Genomic DNA, 19,104 nt, shown 5'->3' on the forward strand with positions numbered 1-19,104 from the left:
CAAGAAGATTATCTTGTGTGCACTAGACAGTTTCCTGTGTGCACAAGTAAATATGTTTGCAGCACTGCACCCTTAAGGGCTCCATATTAAATATAAAAATAAAAGAGTTTGGATATTTTAAGAGTAAAATTAATGCAATATGTGCTGCCAGTTATTTACCTACAGAGTGGCTTTTTCAACATGAAATAAATTAGTAATTTTCATTTTAATTACCGGATATTTTGATTCTATCAGCTTGAATAAAAGAAAAACTTATAGCTTTGAAATGCATCACAAAGTTATATTCTAACTTTATGCACAACTCATAGATCTAAATTTCATGGTCTCCAATTTTGATTTAAGCTCAAACATCACATAAGATGTTTTACTATCAGTTTTATTTTTAGCAATTACCGCTGGATGTAACAATTTGTAATCCCTTGTTTCACATCCAGCGTTGTGTTGACATCTGTTTCCCTGTTTAAATCAACCCCTTTCAGCTTGGCATTAAAAACAACACCTGCTGCACATAATGATACCGCAAATCCATATGAGTGGTTTCCTGAATTGAAGGAAAATATTTCCCTTTTATTTTTACACCTGACATTTGCTGGTCTCTGCATTATTATCCCCTTTTAGTCTTTTCAGGTATCTATTTATTTATTTAATTGCATACTGCCATTTAATGCATATGTTTTGGAGTTTTATGTAATGTACCCAACATAGTCAGATGCTAGCAAAGCTAAATTATCAAAAAAATATATTGCAAATTAGTTTAGTTATTAATTACTTTTTTGGTTCAATTAAGTCCAGTTGTGTAGAAATGATTGGTATTATACTGAAATATGTGAAAAGCTTTGATGTCTAAAATTGGGAGGGTATTTAAAAAAAAACAGGATACCTCTCAGAGAAAATTGAATTCAGTAATAAATAAATAAATAAAAGACTGTAACACCACAACAAAAGTGCCAATTTGCAGACCAAGGTCCTCGTGTTTGGTTAAAGAAGGAACAAAGAGATTAAATGCAACCTTGAAAAATAAGAAAATAAAAACAAAATAGAAGAAGGAGGAAAAGAAAGCTCCACAGGAGAAAGAAAAGGGTCGATCAGTGGAACCATTTTAAGTAACGCACGTCACAAAGCTGGGTTTTACAGAAGAGTGGCCATGCAGGGGGAAAAAAGCAAGCAAAGAAATAAACAAAAAAAGATGTGCATTTAATAAAAAAGAAGGTATTCAGAGTTAAACAAAAGGCAACAACACATAGGTGAAAAGGAGTCCTGGTCAGCTAAGATTATTGCCAACTTGTAAAAACGTCAACCCTAGATTAAAACACATGGAGAAAATTAAAAACGCTACAATAATTTAGAAAAAAATGCAGCTTTTACAAGCACACATTCAGTAACAAAAACACTGTTTATAATACAAAAAACATACTTCATAAGTGTTACAGTATTTACCTTTATGTTTAAACAAATAATAATAATAATAATAATAATAATAAATTCACCTATATTTACATCGTAGGTTGTGTTTCTTTTTTTAGTGTTTAGAGAAATTGCTAATTTGGCCAAGAGATCACAAGGTCCTCAGCCCTCATCTTTTTTTAGAAGCAACTGCTGTTAATTTGAGAAACAGGTTAATCTACCACAAAAACATCCAAAATAAGCAGAACGAAGCTGTAAACCGCACAATATTACCACAAGGAAAACAAAACTGACTAATATTCCAAAAAACAGACAAATATAGCATAAGTGAAACTGACCCAAGCTGAATGTAAAATAATCAATCATTGAAATAAACCCACTGAGCACTGATGGGACACTCTGTGGGCAGAAATACATTGAAAGCACAGCTGCACAGCTGTTGAAAGTCTGCCCCTTTATTTAGGATCAGATTTATTTCTTAGTGCATCACATCCGCCACCAGGTGGCAGAGTTTTACCAAACATGAAGTCTGTCTCCATGATGCTGATCTATTTTCTGCTTATATGCACAAACAACTGAGTTAGGCTGTGATAATGTTTACAGTGGCAGGCAGGGCTTTGTAAGACTAAACCAGTTTGATCACTTTATGTAAAAATAATAATAATAATAATAATACACGAAGCATAAGAAGCCATTCATTTATATCCGGTTGTGTGTTATTCTAATACGCATCGTTATAGGAATTGCTTTGGATTGACAGAGCCGTAATACAGCTGGTATAATAACCGTATTACAGGACATTTCCGCGCACCAATGAGTCGCTGAGGAGCTGATTGGGTCTGCTTCCCCACACTGCCTGCCTGCCTGGGACAGCAGCTGAAGGGACGGCGGTCTCACACGGACATCTGCTCATCCCGCGACGCACACCCAGCCGCCCAGAACCTTCGCCTCGGCGTCTGCTGCAGGGAGACATGGCCGGGATTTTGGCGTGGTTCTGGAACGAGAGGTTCTGGCTCCCCCACAACGTAACCTGGGCTGATTTAAAAAACACGGACGAGGCGACGTTCCCGCAAGCCGAGGATCTGTATCTGGCGTGTCCTTTAGCCTTCTGCATCTTCATGATACGGCTGGTTTTCGAAAGGTGAGCTGCTGATGGTGGGGGGGGATGCGGGTTTATTGTATGTCGATGAGCGATGCGCAGCAGGCTGTTTTTACCCCCCTAAACAATGGCATCTGATCTGGTTCCACAGCCCACAAATCGGCACGGCTGATCATCCTTCTCCTTCAGGCCTGCAGCGTTTGTCTCTGCTTTTCATGCATCTGTCAGAGACAGAGACAGAGCGCACAGAACTTACCACCTGCCTGTCTCTGGAGCCCAAACCTGCACTCAAATCTAACAAAGAGACGGACCCTTTGACAAATAAAGGCGTTTTTTTATTATTCAGAATTCATATTTCATGTTATGGGTCATGTTGCATGTCCTGTTCAGTCACCAACAAGGATGTAGTGTGATGATCCCAGCAGTCCCTGTCCTGCGAGTCTAAAACTGGAGGCAGTGAGTGAAGCCTCACACCTGCAAAAAAAAAAAAAAACAATGACTGAAGCCAGAATGTTTAAGCTGTTTAATTCACAGGTCTCCTCACATAGGGGTTGTTGTCAAATGTAGTCACATGTGTTGATCTCCCACAGCTTCCCAGCATTACTTTCAGTCGTTTCTGTTTTTTTTTTTATTTTATCAGTGTCTGATCAGAAAATATCAGTTACAAAACAAACCCCAACTTCTCCTTCTTCTAGTCTGCAGAGACATTTCATAACATTTCAGTATGAACGGCGTATCATTCCTTGAAGGAATGCACATCACCCGCCTTTCACCTTTCATGACAGAGTTTTAAACTAAGGTCTTATGTTCAGAAGCGACTGAGTTGTGGCTGTTTTGAGGTGTCACGCTTAGAGTATCTGTTATCAAAGACGCTCATCTCCTACCACCTCAAACTTCAGGTCAATAACTGTAAAACGGACTGAGTTGTAGCGAATTTTGTGTTGACTAATGTCTGTTAGCTGTGGGAAACATTTTGAAATGTATTGACTCAAAAAGTTAACCAGTTTTAGATGTACATCCAGTTATTACTTTCTGAAAGTTTCATTAAAATCCATCCAGTGGTTTGTGAGATATTTTGCTAACAGACAAACAGGGTTGACTCCAAAAGATAGTGCTGAAGTTTGGGCAGAGATCCTGCACAATGAAGACCACTTAGAGTATGTATGAATCTAAATTGACACAAAAAGCCTTATTTTGATATGAAATGTTTGTTTTTCGCAGGTTTATTGCGAGACCATGTGCCATGGGTCTAAAAATCCAAGTCAACGGGCCCCAAAAGGCCCAGCCCAATGCTATCCTGGAGAAGGTTTTCACTGCTATAACCAAGGTGGGGATGTGCGTTTCCTTCATGTTCGTTTTACCTTTTATAATTTATCACGCAGCTAAAAATAACTCTGAAACTACGGGGGGATTTTTTTTCCGCCAGCATCCAGACGAGAAGAGGCTGGAGGGCCTGTCCAAGCAGCTGGACTGGGACGTGCGCACCATCCAGCGTTGGTTCCGGCAGCGGCGCAACCAGGAGAAGCCGAGCACTCTCGCCAGATTCTGCGAAAGCATGTGAGGCAACCTCTAAATCTTAATTTAACTACAAAGGCTTTGTTCCAGCGATAAGTAACAGCCGAAAACAAAACACAGCTGCTAAGAAAATCCATTATAGTGACCATTATATCAGCTTAATGTTGGTATTTACATTAGTGCTTCGTTTTAACTCTCTGCTTCGGCTGATGTGTGTGAGGGCTGATTTGAATAGGCTACAGCAGCCTGCCTTGCATCAACACCACAACTGATAATTGTAGTAAAAGCAGGAGTGATGGATAACTTCGCCTGAGCGAGCTACTGCGAGTTCATTTTCCTACCGTACGAGAGCAGGGGTCAGTTCTGTGCAAACGCTTCACACAACTGAGATAAATGGAGACGATAATGTTGAGGGAAACTTGTCCAATTGGCCTTTACAGTTCCTGAAAAGTCCGAGTCAAGTCGTCATGTGGCTGGTTGCGGTCCGACTGAACGGGGTTGGCCCTGGGGTGGAAAGCACAACAGCGTTAGACAAAGACACAATAATGGACCAGCATCGCCTAAATAAAGAACAAAAAAACAATTAGACAAAACCTGACAGCCTAAAAAAGACATTAGGAAATTATAGGCGTGACATTCCTTGGGGAAATGCATATCGCCCACTGGCTTTCATGCCAAAGTTTTAAACTAAGATTATCTTGTCTTGAAAAGTTATGGCTGCTTTAGTCAAATCTTAAAAATAATATTGTAATATTGCACCATTTTACACTTTCTGCTTGTACTGAAAGAGTGTTTAAGGATTCACTCCCAGCTACTACCACTCCAGGTTTTAGCTCAATAGCTTTAAAACTGACTGAGTTGTAGACAACTTTTTTGCTGAGGTCAATCAACTGTGGCTGAATTTTAAAGTCACCCAGCGAAATTTCCTTCTCTGTGAAAATTCTGTGTGAATGCTAAATTACTCTGCTGAAATTTGTTGAAGAAGCAGAGCACGTTGCAAACTCTACCTAAAAGTAGCTGTGGCGGCCATCTTGAACTGAGTCAAATCCAAATGTTATTCAGTTTGAAATGTGCATCCAATTGTTACGTTCTCCTTAGTTTGTTCAAATCAGTTTACTGGTTCATGAGATGTTTTGCTAACAGACAGACAGATGAACACACAGGGAGGCAGTTACATGATCGCCCACCTTTCATGGTGGTGTTTGATTTAAACAAAAAGGACAAAAACCAGCATTGCTTTAGTTTTGGTGTAACCAGTCTTGTATCTTTTATGGCGTATTAGTATAGCACAACATAAATAGTTACTTTTGTGTGTTAATAGATGAATGGGTCCAAGTGCGACTCGCTTTAGATTGCAAAGGCAAAGTAGCTAATCTGCAGCGAAGCGTTTGCTGTCAGGGAGATTGTACTTACTTAGCGGGGTGATGTTAAAGGCTGAGGAGCGCGTTTCGCTGTCAGAGCGGAGTCATGTCTGACACCGGTGGAGTAAATCTGGCAGTCGGAGACACGAGGAGCCTCACATCCTCTGATCCGCCCGCGGCTGCTGTTCGCTCAGGAGAACACGTTCAGCTGATTAGGCTGCTGGACTCCTGTTACAACATCACGCAGGGTTTCTGAGCAGGCTAACATGCTTCCTCTCGCACGAGAAGAAAGTGGATTTATTTGGATCCTTTGGAATATGCGTCAACTCGCATTAAGTTATTTGTGGCGTAATCACTCCCCTCTGCCAAGGCGAATGGCTGATCACATTCTCACAGTCATTAACAAGGTTTGACTAAATTAACTATAACTCCGTTCCTTCTCAGCATAAGATGGTTTTAGCGGTGGGCAATATGCATTCCTTCCAGGAATTCTAGGATTTAATTAACAGTAGTTTTTACAACACGTTGTCCAGGTTGTCTGTCTCTGTTGGTGCAGGTCTCCAAGCGAAGCTGGTGGAGTCTCTCCAGCAGCGATTGTGCCGTAATTAGGCTCTCATGGCCCCGTTGTTGCAGCCTGATAGGATTCTTTGTCTCTCAGTCGCGCCTGATCTGTTGTGCATTCTTTTCATGATGCAAACAGAGGGTGTAGAAAGGATATTTACTCGTGAAATAATGAAGACCCCGGCGCGGAGCTTTTGTTGTACAGTTGACTCTTTTATTTTCCAAACACACAGCAGGAACGTCAAACAATCAAGATCAAGTTTCTTTTTTTAAAAATTTTTTTGCTGTTGTTGCAACAAACGTAGCGCACCAAAATTCCTACAAAATACAGAAATCTTTATGGAAAAAAAAAAATCCAGCTTAGACAAGAGATAAAGGTTGGTAGACTTTGCAGTGCTGTCCTGAGTGGACGCTTTGATGTCCACTACAGTCCCAGCTGTGTGATCTCATCTTTCTCCATCCGTCATCCCCTGTGCTTTTACAAAGAACAAAGACATTTTCACGAGCAAAATTATGGCATCCGATGTGCTTTATTAAATACAAAAGAAGCATTACAGATTTGTGGATTTTATATCTCAGTGTTATGCTTTATAATGCTTTTAAAGAAGTTGAAACAGTGATAAGGGAGCTCAGTCAGAAGTTTTTAACAGATATTTTTTCATTTCCTCTGAAACAACTACTGTTATATGACTGAAAGTAAAAGTTTTACTTTTTTAGACACCAGATCTCTATAAAATCTCTTTGACTTGATGAAAAATCTAATTTTCTCATGCTTTTACCTCTTGACCAATTGCCATGAGATTTGGCCGTATGCTTTTAGCACGTTCTTGCTAAAAAGCAGACATTTAAGCTAGCAGCAACACTCTCATTATTTATTTTTCTTCTTGAGTGTTAATGGCATTAGCATCGTGTTAAAAATTTTAGTCACTCCCTTGATATCTATTTGATTTAGCCTCCAGTAGGTTCTCATAAAGGAACGCTCTGCGGAAAGACACCAGTAAGAACAGCTGAGGTTACCAGGATTCTCATTTAATTCCGTATCCCGAAGACACTTCTTCCTGCATATTTGTAGATGGTTGGCTGCTTTGCTACAAACATTTAGCCAGTCAGATATGTCAGACAACACTTGCGCACTGTGTTAATTCACTTCCTGTCAAGTAAACCACAGTCTGCAGGCTGTTTATAGACAAAGCACTTAAACTTACCCTGTTAACTATTACGCAGTGTTAATTCGAGTGCAATGTGCAAGTTGCTGCTAAATTAAGTGTTACAAACAGACACCAGGTTTGAGATTATTAAATAAAAACAACTGTCAGAAAAAGTACAACTAATTATGATGGCGAACCATCTGGGCTGGAGTTCAGAAGAAACGCATCCAGGAGAAGCAGTTGTGAGTCATTGTGATTTTATATACATAGCAGCGATTTAGCAACACTTGAAAAATCTCTTGCAGGCTTGATCAGTCAGTTGCCATGCAACAGACTTTACTGTTTGCCAGGTAGACTCGTCCACTCTGCTTGCTTTTATAATACTTTTGATCAAGAACAGAAAGCAGCTAATGATGGCTACATGTTCATCTGGTCACCTTTTCTTTAATGTCTGTTAGAGTTACAGATGAGTATCACGAACGAACATCCAGATAAAAAGATGAGTTTTGCTCAAAGTGTGATGTTGACACAGACTTGCTTCTTTCTGAGACTTTATGCCATGTTGGGTTTCAGGGCTGGAGATGTCAAAGTGAGCGTTTGAACCTTTAACGCATGCAAAAGCTGGATTCACATGGCAGGTTATGGAGCTCCTGTCACAGATATCAGGTGGATGCTTTCTTCCATGTGACAGAAATCCAGTTTTTGTTGTTCCTTAGTTTCGAACTTTGCTCAAAAATGTGACAATCTCGACTTCTCCTCGTCTAGCTGGCTGTTGTGAGCAGGCTAACACACAGCTTCCTCGTTGGCAGGTCTTTGATCGCAGCCCTGTCTGCTGAGGCGGTTTCTCTTCTGATCACATCATTGTGGGGAAATGGTTACTGTAAATTATATGCAGGATTATTTAAAACACAAAGCCAGAAGGACCGGGAACAGACCGAGCTGTAAGGAAGTCGGTGATATCTCATTTTTCACTCTGTACTGGAGCGTTAGGAGAAGGACGAGGGTGTCACTCACATGCTCTGAACGTAATGTTTTATAGGAAAATGTTCTTTGTAATCTTGATATTTTCAGACTTGGTTCAGAATGCAATCCACCGGAGTAGTACAAATTCAAAATCGCTCTTTATAAACTGCTAATTTAAAAAATATGACACTGACGGACAGAAAGAACATTTCGATTCAAACAGGAAAAGTTGGGAATGCTCTCAAGGGTTTTAAAGGTTTTTAAAGGCTGTGGCCCTGAAACAAAAATTTGCAAACATTCCCCTTAATAATGGCGGTACAGGAAAACAGCGAGATTTATACTAATCTTTTCTTTTCATTTTTTGTTTTATTTTCAGGTGGAGATTTACATTCTACCTGTACATATTTACCTATGGAGTACGTTTCCTTAAAAAAGTAAGTCTTGTTTGGCACCTGCTTTCTACTTTAAACTATAAAGTTGTATCTGTTTGATTTAAATCTACAGTGTATTGTACAGAGATCCATGTCAATGTGTGTGCATGTGTGCATTTGTCGATCTGTTAGCAAAATATTTCATGAACCATTGCATGGGTTTTAATAAAACTCTCATAAACTAATCCCTAGATGCACCTCTACAACTGATTAACTTTTAGGTTAGATCTGATTCAACATGGCCTCCACAGCTAATTAACCTTAGCTCACACAAAAGTGGCTTTGATTCTGTCAGTTTTACAGATATTGAGCTAAAATTTGTTGTGGTAGTAGCTGAGAGTCATCAAGAGAGTCAAAAAATACATTAATACTACAGGATTGTTTTAAAGGCATCTTTCCTGAAGAAGCACATTTTACCCTAAATGTTGCACTGTTTTTCAGATTTTAGTAAAAGTCTTTAAACCTAGTAAATCTTGTAAAAAAAAATCTAAAAAATCTCCCTGCAGCGCTGCACTGTGTGTGGTTAAATTCAGGGGTTAAGGATGATCAGAGCGTTTCAAACACACCCAGTAAAACTAAAACCTGCTCGCTCTCCTGTGAAAGTCTGAGATCCCAGCAGGCGCTGATGTTGCAGGAGAAGAAACAACAATGTGAGAGATCTATAATAATGAGTCAGTTAACTAAAGGATAGTAAGCGTGGCTCGGAAAGTTCCACGTATTCATGCATATATTCATGAAAGTGCACAGAAAACCGCATCTACGGCATCAGCAGCTGAACAGAGAGGGGGGGAAAAAAACTCTGTCAGAGACACAAGTTGCATGACGAAGCACTTTGTGAAAATAGTTCACTCAGTGGTTGCTGCTGCAGGCGTCCGCCTCCAGCTTCTGTGGGGGTTTATTAATAGAGCAGGTCTAGAAGAGTGCAGGAGATGTAAGCTTGGGCAGAGTGATGGCTCAAAGTTTGATTACAATACATTTTACTCAGGCTTTAATGCAAGTACACACCCCCTTGGCTGCTTGGTTTAGCTTTTTTTTTCCTAGGACATGCAACGTAATGGAGCACTCAGTGAAGCATTCATTTTTTAGATAATGGTTTATGTCCTAAATATGAAGTTTAACTTTATTCAAGTTTAAAAGTGTTGATTTTGTTCTACAGACCCCATGGTTATGGAACACTAAAGAGTGCTGGTACAACTACCCTTACCAGGTAAAAAAAATTACATCATGCTCTTGAAGCAACATCACCACAGCGTATCAATAAAATACTTTAAAATGTTGCTTTGTGTGTGTCTGCAGCCGCTGACTGTGGACGTCCATTATTACTATATACTGGAGCTGTCTTTCTACCTGTCGTTGCTCTTTTCCCGGTTCACAGACATCAGGAGGAAGGTAGGTCACATAAAATATACATAATTCAGTCCCATGTTTAAATCACTGTAAGAAGAATCATCTTAGAAAAGATCATTTTATCACAATCATTATCAACCTTTTTTGACTGACTCTGTTTTTTAAAGACTAAAAGACTTTAGTGTTTAGAAGGGTGTAGAATTTTTATTCATAGGATTAAGAAATGACATTCAGAGCTCATAAAAAGTTTTCTCGGCCTTTTCTTTCGCTTTATCTACTCAGCAAGTTTCTGATCCGTTATAATGCATTTTAATGCCTTCTTTTTGTCTTCGTCTTAAACTACTTTGCCTAAATTTCCCACATTCTGAAAACAGGGCCAGGGCAAGTGCAGCTGCTTGAGCTATGATTTCCTGGAATATTATATTGTCTTTTCCAGCCAGGGACACCAAACATCACTGCTTAGCTTAGCTTTAAATGTGTTGATCATGCATTTAATTACTTCAGATTCACTATTGACTTTTAGAAACAGGTGTGACATTTTGATTTGAAACATCTGGAGAAGCAGAGGTTAAACACATTGAAATAACGACGTCTGAGTTCCATAATGTGTCCCAATAATAAGCCCAGATGCACATCAGCAGGACCCTAAAGTCAGCTCAGCTAAATACAATGCTTTAGTTTGAATTTCATCAAGCGCGTCTGTACTTTCTCTTCTACTACATGCTAAAATATCTTAAATTATAAACGCTCCTTAATGGTAAACGTTCAAACTAAATGCTTGAAAATAATCCACCACATAATATATCAGAAATATTGATTGTATGTAACTCATACAGTGTAGTGTTTAGCTAAATGTTGCATCCCTAATTTGAAGAACTTTATTTTATATTTAAAAAAAAACAATCATTTACACTACATTCATATTGTGCAGTTAACTTGGTCAGATTAATACAGATTTTTTGCAATGTCATGAACCACCTTCATCCAACTTTTTGTTTTCAATGAAAATGACCATGTTTTGGTTCACCTTTGCATGCCTCGCAGTCATCCTCTTACTGCTGCCTCTGCCCTCCCTCCAGCTCCATCCTCCCCACCACACACACACACACACACACACACACGGCACTCAGAGCAGGCTCCACGATGCCACCCTGTACGCCTTCACTCTGTCATCTCTCCCTTGACTGTTTGGCATGTTGTCTGTTTTGTTTTGTTTTGTTTTTTGTTTCTCCTTTCAGTTTTTTTCATGCACAGCACTGCACTGAGGAGGTCCTCTGCCATCCCCTGCCAGTTCCAGTATGTTCCTCCCTGCACACTCTCGCCTCGTTTTTCACTCCGTGTCACTGCTCTCTTCCTTCCCCGTCCTCCCTTCTCATTCACTTGCCGTGTTTGGACTGGTTCAAGTGCTCTGAGCTGCCATGCAGAAACATCTCGGTAGCTAAAGATTTACAAGAGGAATGCTTGCTCATTTCACTGTCTGCCTTTTTCTTGCACATGGAGCTCAGTACTAAACTTTCCAAAACCTGAATCAAGATGGGACTACAGACTAATTGTTATATATTTTAGTTAGTTACTTGCTTTAGTTTATGTCAAGAAGTGTGATTTTTTTTTACTATTATTTTTGCTTTTTTCTTACAAGAAACATTTGCAATTTCAAATCTTTTAAAGGGGATCGGTGAAAAACTTATAACAATTATTATTTTACCTGTTGTAGATTTAATTGGCCTCTTTTAGAGTTTAACTCAAGCCTGATTGATGAGCTAACAGCTAGTTTGAGCCGTAAACTGCTGCCATTTTCAAACAGTTCAAGCCTAAAATATTTTATAAACTTTACCCCAGTATCAGTTTTGCATTATGTATTTATTTACATAGAACTCCTTGGTCATTTCCAAGCACAAAAAGGAGCAGGAGCAGCCAGCTGTAGCACTTCCAGTTCAAGATAATATCATATTTCTGCCTGAATAATCCTAAGTCTCTCAAACCAGCCGTTAGCTCATCAATCCATTCAAAGCTAATCCATGTTTCTCTAAACTGAGGTTGTTCAGAGCGCTGTCTACAACAGGTAAGATATTAATTGTTAATTAATAACCTTTCCACAGAACTCTACTTCAAAAGATCTGAACTTCCCCTTTTTAGTAAAGAGCCTGTAGAGGTGTTGTGTGATCGTGGTATTGCAGTTTGATCAAGAGTAACACATGACGCTCTGTTTCGTCAACCCAACAGCACAAAGTGTTTGTGTATTTTTAGACACTGAGGACGTATTTGTCGTTTTTATTTGTACGTCATGATAAATGTTGTCTGCAGTGATGTTTCTGAGCAACATTTTCTGTAGCTGCCTGATTTGTCCTTGGCAACTGTGTCCCCAGGATTTTCTGATCATGTTCGTGCACCACGTGGCCACCATCTCTCTCATCATATTCTCCTACGTGAACAACATGGCACGAGTGGGAACTCTGGTCATGTGTCTACACGACGCAGCCGATGTGTTGATAGAGGTATGGCGCCGGCAAGACAATTAAATGCTGCGGATGGATAGATGTGCTTTTGAAAGTGAGCGTGTGTGTGTGGGTTGAGCATTCCCAGGCAACAGTTAACAGTTCCCCCTCCTGCTTGTCTTAATTGAAAGGTAGTCTTTGTTTATCCTTTATATGTTGAATCTGCTTTGTTGTGCAGGAGGTGCAGCCCACAACACAAAGCTCTTTGTCAGTGCAGCTTCTGTTCTAACTTTGGCGAGTATTATCAGATTGCGAAAGGTAGCAGTTTTCTGGAATTTACCAGTTGCACTTCTAAAAGAACTAGGAGGATGACTGAAGAGGTATACACGAGAAAAATGACCAAAAATACACAGTTTTTTAGAAAAGGTTGACTTTCTTCCACCAAAAATAAAAAATGCTTGTATATATTTGGCTCAGACATTTCCTTGGTCTCTTTATCAGACAGCGGATATCTGCTGTCTGTATTTATTAAACTTTGCAACAAGCAATTGCTAAAAGCGGCTACATTAAAGGGCCAAGAGAGTGGTTTCTGATAAATATGGCTTTCATTCATCGCATTTATTGCAGCATATTTTACATAAAGTAATGCAATGTGAGGATGATCATGGTTATATACTAATGTTTTATGGGGTTAGTGTTTGAGTTGATTAAGTTTGATTTTGTGCTTTTGTTTTTATGTTTTGCATTGTTGTGATCTAGAGCTGGACTATCCTGCATGTTTTAGGTGTTTCTCTGCTTTGGCACACCTGATTTGAGTGAGTGAGTGATTAACAGGCTTCTGCAGAACATGAAGACCTGCTGAAGAGCAGAAAAACAACTAAAACATGCAGGATAGTGTTCCTACAGGACTGGAGTTGGGAATCACTGATCTAGAGGTATAATGTTTGCTCAGTTGGCTGATTAATTTCACCAGGTTTTCTCTTTTTTTTAATAATCAGCATTGACTACACCTGATCATACTAAGGCGATTAAAATGCAGGCACATCTGGGGGCAGCTCACTGTTGTTACACACATTTGTCAGTGCAGTTCCTGCTGTGGGCTTGCTTTTACAGGCAGGGGTGCTTTTTTTGGTATAACATCAGCAGATCCTACAAGAAATGGACCAGGATATTATGCTGATATTTAAAAGAATAACATTGTATTTACCAGTGAAAGGGGTATATCTTAATTTTAATCCTTCAGAGCCTTATCTATTGAATTAGTTAAATTGGAAAGGTTATTTTTAGCAAGAAAATATTGATTACTTTATGCTAGAAACAGCCTTTATAAATAGATTTTATTAAACGGTAGGAATGGGTACCAATCTATAACATACTGTAGGACTAAACTACAAGCAATTTCTTTTTAAAATTTTGTAGATTGTAATGTGTACGATTGTGAGATTATAAACTTTGTGAGATCATCGGTCATCAGCCCAGTTTTTTAAACCCTCAGCTTCTATTATAATCCCTCTTTTAGCTTCCCTAGTTTGTCTTACTCCTCTTACGAAACACCTGGTGCAAATTTATTCAAAGACTCTGTCATTATCCTCGCTCAGCATAAATACTCTCTGCTTTTCTTTGTTCTCTGTCAGATCCTTATCTTTGTCTTCTCCTTGAGCTGTGATTGCCGATGTTTTTGCTCCTTCCGAACCACAGACGGGGCATATATTTTAATTACTATCCAAACCTTGAGCTTTATCTGTTAAGTACAGTTTGGTTTTGCACACAGACCTGCACAGATCGACAAAGACCTGGCACAGAGATGGAGCCACTTATGACCAGTCTGAACCTCACTTTCATTTTTATAGCAGCCATGCTTGGATCTGGTATTTTCCAGTTCCTATATTGTCTCATTTTGTTTCGTTCATTGATGTTTTTTATTTTTAAAACCCAGGCTGCCAAGATGGCCAACTACGCCAAGTGTCAGATACTGTGCAACCTCCTGTTTGCAATGTTTGCAATTCTCTTCATAAGTTCCAGGCTGGGAGTTTACCCCGTCTGGTAAGTGTTATTGACTTCCCTTCAGTGCTGTAATGTTAGGCTGATGCGTTTGCATGTATGGCAGTGGGTTGAAAAGTCCTGCGCCGTGTTCATCAGCACATTTTTAGTAGCTCATGCCTGAAAATACTTGTCAGAGCCATCAAGATCTGAGTGCCTTTTCCCTTTTCTTTCTCCACAATAGTTTTCAGTTAAGACAGATCTCCATGAATTTTGTTGCTAAGTAATAGTTACTATGGATACAACAGCTTTAACCCCTCAAAGAAAACCAAACAATTCAGCTTATGAAAGCAAATCATTGTGGTTATGGTCTACCACTGAACTGAATACAGTGCTTATGGGGTTTTTTTTCATGGAGATCCTTTATTATTTTGTGGTTTTGTTTTGGGGATTTTATTTACACCTTGAATAGGCACAGTATTTTTACTTGAGGTTAATCCATAATTGGTTTTGTACCAGAGATTAGAGGCAGGTTTAATGCATTTTTTTAAAAGTCAGAACGAAACAATTAAGCGAGTAATGACATTCATTTAAAAATGCCAATTATAACTGGCCATTCTGATGGATATTTGCGGAACATAAATCCCGTTTTGGTCCTTGAAAGCATGCACATGTAGCCTGCACCATCAGCAGCTTCGTGATCACAGCTTTCCCTGGTGAAGGGAGGCATCGTTTGCATTCTGAATCAGGCAGATGCAATTTTTCTGCTTTTTCTTTGGGCATTGTCAGTTCTTAATCAGCCAAAAAAAGGGTATACTATGAAAATGTGCTTTCATGTTTATTTAAGAAATGTTTCTCAGCACACAGCATCTTTAAATCTTAAAGTCTTTCAGCCTGCAGCCTTCGGTCATTTACCTTTGAGTCCACTCTGCAGCATGATGATCTTGCACTAAATGTCAGACAAAACCTCCGCCACGCTGTCTGTAAAAGTAGTATTACTGTAAAGCTGTTGCCATGGCTTCAATATCTGGAGGAAGGCTCGAAAACAGCTGTTTGAAAGAATAGATCTGAAAATAATTTACCACGAATCATTAAAAAGTAATCTTTGCTCAGTGCAAAAATTATGATTTCCTCTTCATTATTAGTTCTAATTGCATTTAGATTTATTGCATTCCAGTTACTAAATTAAACCTTCAAGTAGAGAAATTGCATTTTCTGTAATAATGCGGTGGTTAAATGCTGAGTGCTGAATGACGTGGCTGAAATCTACTGAAGAATTAGTTGAGTGAACTGTTAAAGTTAAAACAAGCACAAGAGTAGCTAAAATTAACTCAAACGACAGCTAAAAGCTTAAATCAGCAACAAAAGCAGCTAAAAGCTACATTAGTAAAACCATAGCTAAAAACTAAAATTAGCAAGAGAGTGGCTAAAAGCTAAAAAGAGCATAAGAAGACAAAAATAGAACAAGTATGTTTTAATAGAGAACAATGTTTTCAAAGGAACTGAAGACTTCTCAATATATTTCTAGGTGGATTTGTTTTGTGAATAAAGTTAAATAATTCAATAAGTATAAAAGTTACAAATACAACAAAATCATAGCACACTATTCTTGATCTAGTTGAAAGTTAAAAAGGCACAAAGTGCGCCAATGTAGTTTGATTGTGAAAATGTAAAAAAAAAGAAACAGGAAAACAATAATTTAATGCAGCATTTACAGTTATTCTAACTATTATATTCCACTTTTTGTTACTGCTGCAAACACGTTATTAAAGGTTAAAAGTGACATTTAATGTGTCCAGGCTAGATAAGAGACTGCCTTTTTTTCTTTTCTTAATAACATGCCTTGTTTTTTTCTTACACCTAAAAGTGCTGTCATTTATTTTTTTTGGGGGGTGAGGGGGTGTTTTATTAAATGTGTGTGTTAATAATCTCCCACTTTCCTGGATTCTGTGGAAGGATTTTAAATACCACTTTGTTCGAGAGTTGGGAGATAGTCGGCCCCTACCCGTCCTGGTGGGTCTTCAACCTTCTTCTACTCCTGCTGCAGCTGCTGCACTCGTTCTGGTCCTACCTCATAGTGAAGACGGCATGCAGAGCCATCTCCAAAGGAAAGGTGAGTCACCGCACTCAGCCCCTCCTGCGGTCAGTCCTCCACTTATAGCTGTTGTTCCACCATACAGCGAAAGCCTTCGCTGCTGTTCCATCTGTTATTATTGTGCCGTGTGTTCTAAAATAAACTATTTGTCAATTTATTTTTGTGTTTTTCTTCTCCCAATAGTTGTAAACATTACCACCCCACCTCCTTCCTCTTATAACAACTTCTATTTCTTATTTATTTCTTTTAGTGTTCATGTTTTTTATGTTACCTATTGCTGGGTTTTTTTTCTTTGTACAATGACAAATGTTCTTTTTCTTTTCTTTGCCAACCTACAATCTTCAAGGTGGGGAAATGGAATCCTCTACATGTAAGTAGCTTTAAAAGAGTGAAAGAGAGCAATAAAGTTTGCTACGTCATATCTCCGACAGTTCTGCACTCTGTAATCATTTGCAACTTCAGTGCTTTGGATCAAATAAACTCCCCGAATATTCTCTGTGTAAATGGTGCAGTTTTATGTTCTAAAATTGGGTTACATGAGAGTTGTTTTGTGGTTACTGGCTGTTGACATTCTTGCTCAACAAGCTTGTTCCAAACATTTTCGTCTCTGTTATAAGCCTGGACCTAAGCTGACCCGTTGTGGGCTTTATTTACACAGAAGCGTTCGGAAAAAAGGACGAACAGACGTGTTTCTCAGCAGATGTGATGGATGAAACAAGTGTTCACAAAGAAACCTTAACCCAGACAAGTCAATGAACAGCAACGAGCACATCCAACTGGGTTTTTTTCTTCTGCAGCCACCAGTTTAGGACACCTAATGGAGTCTGGCAGGACTTGCTCACCTGACTTTTAATTGTGAACTCAGATTAACTAGAATCCGGTTGCTTTCCGACATTAAATCTGATGCAGTCTGATTGTGCAAAACCCTTGCTTAAAATTATGGCAGAAAAGATGGCAGGCAATTCCTACTAGAAATGCTAGTTTAATTTATTCTGTTTTGTTTTTTTGCTTTTATATTGTCTAGATGTCGTTAGTTATCCTTGTTCTGCTTTCACACATCTCACCTCATGCTCCACATTCCTAATTAGCGCAGCAGTTTGTTTGGTTTTCAAAGTAAGCTGTCAAAGCCTCTGTTTTACTTGTGCCCTGTTACCCAGTTTTGCTTTGATTTTGCCTTTAGACTTCCTGTTCCTCAGTTTACTTATTACATTTTAGTTTTCAGCTGCACCACCCACCTCCCCGTATATCTGCATTTGGGTCAAAGGGCCTCAGACTACGAGGGGTTACTTTTTTTATTTTATTTTCTAATCCTGTCAGATCACAATTAGGATTAATCCAGATTAATCACAGTGGGTTTTTTTTATCATTTCTAGTGCTGATAGGTGATGATCAAAACATGAATTCCCAAAAGTTTCTTATGTAAAAACTATAAACTGGTTGTATTTTGTCAAATATGAGCTGTGATTTGCCTTACTCAAATATTTAAACTTAATTTTTTTATATTTTAAAGTATTTTTAACCCTTGTTTAAGAAGAAAAGCTTGAACTTTGTAAAACTGCTCTGAGCATTTCCTTTTGCTTTCTGAGCTTTTACAGACTAAACAAGCAATCCATTACTTTTATATTTTAGAGTTTTGTTCCTGGTATTGACAGGAAGAACACATCTGGTTTAAAAGCTGCACATTGGATTCGTAATAAAGTTAAGTAAAAAAAACTAAACCTCCGAATGACCGTTTCCTACCTGCAGGTGTCTAAAGACGACCGCAGCGACATCGAGTGCAGCTCGGATGAGGATGAAAGCCCCCCGCCCAATCAGAAGCACCACAGCAGCGCCACCAACGGAACCAACAAAAACGGGACCAACGGCTACCTGACGGGAGCGCCGTATCTCAACGAACACTGACTGACGCTGCTCACATGGAGCCAAGCCACAGACACTATCCATTCATCAGTGTGCGAGAGAGCGTGTGTGTGTGTCTGTGTGTGTGTGTGTGTGAACCGAAGTGTGTGGTGACGACATGGACAACATCCCCTCATCATCGTCTGTAAGGTCTTGATAGATTTATGTGAACGCAGTTTTAACTTTGGTTCTTTTTACTAATTTTGTTGCACTGTCCATAAATATTTGCATCGAATGACACCTACTGAAAAATCTAAGCAATCTTATCAGTACGACCCACTCTGAATGATAACATTAAACTATAATTTAAGCATGCTTCATGAAGTTGCAGCAGCTTAGCATTCTGTGTGTGTGGGGTGGTTTCAATTATGTATTTTTGTGTTATTTAATTTGTGCTGATACGTTTACAGACTGAAGTCAGACATCTCTTCTTGTTTTATGTCAGTCATAATCTCAAACAACACAGCTGTGTTTTGTTTGTTTTTTTTCCACATAAAGCATTGAATATTTAGGATGAGCAAAATGCTGAAGACCTGGATTCCCTTTTGTTGCTGCACCCCTGAAGGTTTGCCAAAATTTGTCACTCACAAATGGATATTAATGTGAAGTTTACACACATCTGGAAATACAAACCATCTCCACTCAAACTGTATATGAGATGTCAATGACAGTAGTACGTATGTGTGTGTGTGTGTGTGTGTGTGTGTGCGTGCATCAGATATGGCTCGATGCTGTATTCCTTACTGAATCATTTTGTTAGGTATTATGATACATTTCTGGTGATCATTAAATTAAAGGCAATTTGTCCTCTAATGAGGTAGATGAGTTGTTTGGATACTTCAATTAAAAAAAAAGATGACAGCAGA

General features: G+C 38.9%; 1 protein-coding gene across 2 annotated transcripts; it reads left to right on the top strand.

Annotated features, from left to right (window-relative positions):
• The first annotated feature begins 2,003 nt into the window (after positions 1-2,003).
• On the top strand, positions 2,004-19,099 carry cers6 (ceramide synthase 6). 2 transcript variants are annotated; one of them, XM_017424570.3, is made up of 11 exons: positions 2,008-2,545; positions 3,725-3,830; positions 3,930-4,060; positions 8,428-8,485; positions 9,639-9,689; positions 9,779-9,871; positions 12,196-12,324; positions 14,201-14,307; positions 16,201-16,357; positions 16,686-16,709; positions 18,086-19,099. In XM_017424570.3, the coding sequence occupies exons 1-11, from the start codon at positions 2,376-2,378 to the stop codon at positions 18,239-18,241; spliced, it is 1,182 nt and encodes a 393-aa protein (XP_017280059.1). In that variant the 5' UTR covers positions 2,008-2,375; the 3' UTR covers positions 18,242-19,099. The 2 variants fall into 2 exon arrangements, with proteins under 2 accessions (XP_037832248.1, XP_017280059.1); XM_037976320.1 differs by lacking the exon at positions 16,686-16,709 and having other exon boundaries at positions 2,004-2,545.
• Positions 19,100-19,104: the final 5 nt, after the last annotated feature.

The sequence above is a fragment of the Kryptolebias marmoratus genome, linkage group LG6 (assembly GCF_001649575.2).
Source record: "Kryptolebias marmoratus isolate JLee-2015 linkage group LG6, ASM164957v2, whole genome shotgun sequence".
Lineage (NCBI taxonomy): Eukaryota > Metazoa > Chordata > Actinopteri > Cyprinodontiformes > Rivulidae > Kryptolebias > Kryptolebias marmoratus.